This window comes from Corvus cornix, chromosome 1A, assembly GCF_000738735.6.
Source record: "Corvus cornix cornix isolate S_Up_H32 chromosome 1A, ASM73873v5, whole genome shotgun sequence".
In the NCBI taxonomy this organism is placed as follows: domain Eukaryota; kingdom Metazoa; phylum Chordata; class Aves; order Passeriformes; family Corvidae; genus Corvus; species Corvus cornix.
This window is the reverse complement of record NC_047057.1, coordinates 32,297,126-32,303,196: the sequence shown is the minus strand read 5'-3', so window position 1 is coordinate 32,303,196 and position 6,071 is coordinate 32,297,126. Positions and strand designations below refer to the sequence as shown.

General features: G+C 49.0%; 1 protein-coding gene across 2 annotated transcripts in view; it reads left to right on the top strand.

Annotated features, from left to right (window-relative positions):
- Positions 1–564: 564 nt before the first annotated feature.
- Positions 565–6,071, top strand: part of PPM1H (protein phosphatase, Mg2+/Mn2+ dependent 1H) — a 134,419-nt gene continuing 128,912 nt past the window's right edge. The window contains exon 1 of one of the 2 annotated variants that reach the window (XM_039570524.1): positions 565–870. In XM_039570524.1, coding sequence (XP_039426458.1) covers positions 635–870 — 236 coding nt within the window. In that variant the 5' untranslated portion in view covers positions 565–634. The remainder of the gene's footprint in view (positions 871–6,071) is intronic. The other variant, XM_039570523.1, reaches the window with a different exon arrangement.

Sequence of the window (6,071 nt, the reverse complement as noted above, 5' to 3'; positions counted from 1 at the left end):
GGATCAGCGGGCTCTGCCGGGGGTGGGACGGCGTTGGCTCAGCCCAGGGGTAGCAGGGACAGCGCACTGCGGGCGGCGATGTCCAGCCCCCGCTAATGGAACCCCGAGCGACTAGGCGGGAGACGCCTCCCGGGCAGCTCATCCCGGAGGCGGCCGCGGGCACGACCGCGGGTCGCGGCTGCATCGCTGCGGGCAGCCGGGGGCGGCCCCGCCGGGCCCAGGCTCCGCCCGCCGCGCACCTGCCGCGGGCCGCCCCCCGGCGCGGGTAGGCGGGCGGGGGCGGGGGCCGGGGCCGCCCGTGCCCGGCGTGTGCCAGGAGCCCGCCGGTGCCGCAGGAGGAGCAGGAAGCGCCAGGGCGAATCCAGCCGCGCTATCACATGACTCAGCAGCCGCTGCCGCCGGGCTGAGTTCACCCAGCGCCGCGCCGGGAGGGGGAAACCTGCAATGAGGCCTCGGCCCCGCGGCTGCCCCTGAGCCCACCGTCCTCTCGCCCGGCTCCGCGCGGCCCGGCGCCCCCATTGCGGGAGCGCGGCGGAGGTGCCGGAGCCGCCTCCGCAGCGCTGCCCGCCGGCGCGCCCCGCTCCCCGCCCTGCGCGGCGGCCCCGGCGCTGCCGCCGCCGCCGGCGGGGGTACTATGCTCACGCGGGTGAAGTCCGCCGTGGCCAATTTCATGGGCGGCATCATGGCTGGCAGCGCGGGCGCCGACCACGGCAGCGGCGCGGACTTGCCCCTCCGCTTCCCCTACGGGAGACCCGAGTTCCTGGGACTGTCCCCGGACGAGGTGGAGTGCTCCGCCGACCACATCGCCCGCCCCATCCTCATCCTCAGCAAGGACACCCGGCGCCTGCCCTGGACCACGGGCTACGCGGAGTGAGTACGGAGCACGGCCGCCGCGGCGAGCAGGTGGAGCGCGGCCGAGCCGCTGCCCGCGCTCCCGGGCGCACCGGCGGCGAAAGGCGGCGATGCCGAGGGAGCCCCCGGCGGGGGCCGGCGCTGCCGGAGGCGGGGGGAGCGCAGCCCCGGGCCTGCGCGGCGCCGCGGGCAGCGGGAGCGGCGGGGGGAAGATGCAGAGGGGGGGAGCGGCATCCCCGGCGCCGTGTGTCCGGCCCTGGCCGTGGCTCTGTACCTGGGTGGCTCCTTCCCGGGAGCCCGAGGATGCAAACGGCCAGCTGCCCTTGAAGGTCCCCGTGGGAGTGGCCGGTACCCGGATCGGCGAAGGATGGTAAGGGGCAGCACCGGGCTCCCCTACCCGTAGTGACGGCTCCGGGGCCGCAGGGGCCAAGGATGGGGTACCCGCCGGTGAGCAGCAGTCTCGGTCCTTGACCCTGGAATAAGAAGGGCTTTTGGTAGGGAACCCAGTTTGGTTTGTGCGTGTGTAAATACTTCCCGCTGCCCAGGAATAGTGAAACGTGTGGGGTTTGGGACACCTTCCTGTGGACCTGACAGCCGTTGTGCTCGCTGGTGGTGACTGGTCACATATCTCCCAAAGTCTTTCTAGTTTGGGGGGACGCTTGAGGACCACAGGCTCCAAACTGAAAGAAAAAAAAATCCGTTGGCTAGCCCTTAAACTGGGCTTTCCAAATGGTTTGTTGCCCTGACTCACTCATATAATGGTATTTACTTTAGAGGGTGTCTGATCAGGACCTGGTTGTAGCCTTGCCAGCCAGATAAAAGGCAGTGTGCCTTTGGATGCATCCAGCTGGCAGTGGGAGTAGCTGCGGAGGCAAGGCATGTCCTTGCACTTGATTCCTTTATCGGTAGGCACATCGTTTTCCTTGAGGATTCTGGGTGCAGGATTCAGTATTTGGTTTCTTTCTGTTACTGCTTCTAAGCCTTGAGCATGTCTGGCGATCCATGTTGCTACCAACTCAGAGATTACAGAAGTTGCTAAGATAGCTCTTCCAGACTACAAGTTGTTTTGCTATAGTCTCTTCAGACATACATGAATTCCCCAAAAAACTATTGCAAAAACTACAGTGAAGACTTCATCTTGTTAATGAGCAATCACTAGCTTTATTTAAAAGGTTGTTACATCATTGGGGATGCTGAAATGGGAGATTTAAAGAGAGATTTTAATGACAGATTTAAAGAATTTTAAATTGGATTGTTCTCCTTAGATTATTACTAAAGAATTGAATAGATTACTGAGCAAATTCCCCATGAACTGTAAGTTTAAATATTTAAAAGTAAGCTCTAATTGTTCTGCCACTATAATAGTCCCTTGAAAAGCAGTTCTTTACCAAAATAAGTACATGCTGCTATCTTCATCTTAGGTGATGTTCTGTGGCTTTCAGCAAGTAACTGTAATTGCAAGTTGGTGGCAAAGTGGAAGGGAGGTTCTCTGGATCCCAGGTGTGTGCATCCGATGAGCGTCACCTGAGACTGCTGGGGCAGAAAAATGTGCGTGCTGGAAAGTGAAGGTTCAGGTCAACCCTGTTGATAAAACCTGGTGTGAGAGTTTGGAGACAAAATAAATGGCTCTGGTGGTCATGAAAGCAGAACATACCAGGATTGTTTTCATATACTTGTTGCTCTTCCTTCTTGAGCTTTGAGCAGCTTGGTTAATTGGGAGGTGTAAAAAAGTCACTAGCTTTCTCAGTTCCCGTTGTTATCTATGTGAAAAGAGGTTGCCTTTTTGTTTTTTCTCTGGTGGTTTTTTTGTTGTTGTTTTGTTTGTTTTTGGTTTTTTGTCTCATCCCCTTCCCTTGCAATTACTGGCTCTAGTACTGGTGGAGCAGATCTAAGGGAAAGGTGGTACTTTTTCGAGAGAACTAGTGAATGTGTCTCTACCCTCTTCCCAGAAGCATGTATATGACGTTCCAAAATTTGGGTTCATTGTAACCAGAAGATACCAAAATGCTCGCTGTGGAGAAGCTGACAGGAAAGCAGTGCCACCACAACTGCATTGTTTTCCAAAGGCAAAGCATTAATAAAGAAGAAGAAGAAGAAAATATGGACAAACTCAGATATACTAAATATGACCTTTTTTTTTTTGTTTGTTTTACTCATACTGAGCTACTACTAGGCTTTCTGAAAATAATTGCAAGACTTGCTGGGAGATGTGTTGAAACTATGTTTTTCTTTTGAAACAGGTTTGAGTTATATAGAGAAAGGAAATGGAAAAAGTACCAGGAAGATGAAATTACTATTATACATATTCTGAAGTTTGTTGGCTTGGGGAAAGCAGGGGATAAAGTACTTTTATGCTATTATTTAGCATTTTGTTAGTGTCGATATTAAGGAAACCATCAGAACAATGTTTGCCTTTTGTTACAATACAAGCGAGCCCTTACAAGAATGTTAGGAGGAAGTTTGGTGTCCTCACAAGCAGCTTGTGATGTAACACAAAGGTCAGCTATTTAACTCACATTTTGCTAGTTTGCTTTGGTATGAAGATGTGAGAGAAGACAGGCCATACCTGCAGTGTGCTGAGGTCAGCTTCCCTGAGCTATTGCCTTTTCTGCGTTTTCATGTTTTAGCAAACCAGCAAAAGTGATTTCAGTGTTCTGTTGGTTGGGATGCCTGTGGACACAGGGAGTTTTACTTCCTGAAGCTAATGAGAGGTTTGTTGTAGACTTAGTAGGTGGGGAGTTGGCCCAGAAGGTGTAAGGAGAGTGTGTGCCACCTCTACTTTGTCTGCCCTGATGTTGTGAGCCATTGCACAGCGGGGTTTGAGTCAGTGGATTTATGTTCCACACCCAGCACCAGCATCTGTCTCACTATCTTCAGGAAGAAAATTTGGCTCTGAGAATAGGTCACATGGAGGCTTAGTTTCAGGAAAGCATTTGTAGTGTTTGTGTTCTTTAGTTGTAAAACATGTCAGTTTACAGATGATACTGGAGTTCCTTGATGTCGTCATGTTGGTATTTCATCCAAGCTGGAGAAGGCATTTTGGGGTTAGACCTGGTTCCCATGCAGGACTGAAGCAGTTTGTATGTACAAAATAAGCATTTTTTTGTAGGGGATTCCTCTTGTTTCTTTGATCCCTGAGGATTATTGTTTCTTACTAAACAACATATTGACAAAGTATCTCACCCTGTTGACTATTTCTTTTCCCTAGTATCTGTGTGGTATGTGCCTGTTCATCTGACTTATTCCCCTGGAACAAGCACTTCTCCTCCGCTCCACTTTCTTGCTCCTCTTGTAATGAACATTTTTTGTAACAGGTATTTTTGCAATATTGCTCATTCATGTCATATATTTTAACATATTTTTTAAATTACCTACTTAGTTCTGCGATATTATGTAGTGAAATGTAAATTAGCCTTTATTTTTTTATTATTAACTCTCCCTCTTTTAATGCTGTGATCGTTATGAAAAACATTTGCCTGTAGGCAGGCAAATGAAATCTTCAGAAACCTATTTGGTGCTGGGATAAAATATCATTGCTTCCTGAAATTTTGGTGAGAATCCCATAGGGACTCAGCTTCCCTTAGTAAGCAGCCTAAAAGTTGTCTTCTGAAGTGACTGGCGTGCACATGTCCCTTCCTTGCATGGGAGACCTGAGACCTTGAATTTTGTAGTACAGGATGGCAAAAGGCCAGCTGATGTTTCAAAGAGATACTCTTATACTAGAGACACTTGTCTAATGGTCATCAGGCTCCATAGAAGCAAAATTAAAATTGTATCCCACATCCAGTAACCTTTTTAATTGTCTTTAAAGGTATCGTTTTATTTAGAAATAAACTCTTCATTTTTTAATCAAGGGTGTCTTTAACATAGTCTTCTGCATGCGGTTAGCCGGCATGCATCAGGAATGTCCCTGGGAGAGGGTAGTCTGTTAACAAACGTTCTTTTAAGTCTGCCTTTAATCCAGAGGAGTAAGGAGATTTGCTGCTCTCTGAAAAGTTAAGTGATTTATTTGAATAAGGGAGGGTGGGAGGGATCCTGCCTCACACTTTATTTACTCACTGCCCTCCCTCTCCTCTGCAAGCAGCTGCACTTCCAAGGCCATGGGGATCTCTTCTAGAGTTTTCCTTGTCTGAGCCACGAGCTGGCTTCTGAGCTTCTGCTTGGATTGCCCTGTTACTGGGAGGGAAGTTTCTTCTTTGGTCCCTTCCTGTGCTGTTTTCAGTTGTGACCTCTTCCCTGCAGTGCTGCTGATAAGCAGCCCCAGTGTTCAACTCTGAAAGTAACTGGCAAAGTAAAGGCAGTAGCATAGAGTATGTAACGTGAAATGATTCAGATGATATTCACTGCATCTGAACTCTACCCAGAACATTATTTTTCACTGTTTCCTCTTCTGCTTTGTCTTCTTCCCTCTGTGAAGGTAGAGGATGAACTGGGTGGAACAGAGCCCTTCTCTCCTGGTTGAATTCCCTTGACTACATATAGCAGGATAAAATAAATGCTACATTTGCAAATGACGAAGAACTAGCCTGCTGCTCATGCTGGTGGAGTTGCAGAGAACCTGCAACTGAGTAGCGTTTTGTGATAGAAAAAGAAGATTAGTCATCTTCCATCCATTTAAAATGTATATTCCTACAAACCAGAATGCAGTACTGTAATTGCTCTTCTAAACTGTATGAATCCTGGGGATGGGACTGTAGCTGGTTATTTCTGTGTCCTCTGTGTTCCTCTGTTTGCTCTTGCTTTTCTGCCATCTCTTTGGAGAACTTCAGAAGGTACTGTTAAATACACTTAAGGGACAGGGGGAAAGATTCAATTGCATGTTGTCTGTGTCCTCATGCAAAAGAGAATTTTGCCCGCCTTTTTAATTTGCTTTTTGAAAAATTCTAAATGACACTTCAGATACCTTTGCAGTTCCGAGTTACAATAGGTTTCCAGAAACTTGACTTTACTGGTATGTGTGTTTCTTGGCTTAAAAAGTCAATTTATTATCCCAGCAGTGACTTTTGTTTGATGGGACAAAGTCCGGGCTGTTTTTCCGTACTGTTACATTTCAGAGATACTGTGGTTTCTCTGCTCTGCAGGCCTGCAGTAGAAATTACATTTTCTCTGTGGTGTTGGTAGCTAGTGACCCATAATGAACGCAGCGTTGTAGGTGAAGCATGATGACCATCTCCTTCTACAGCATTATTACAGTGGCAAGTTGTTACAGTTCACAATGA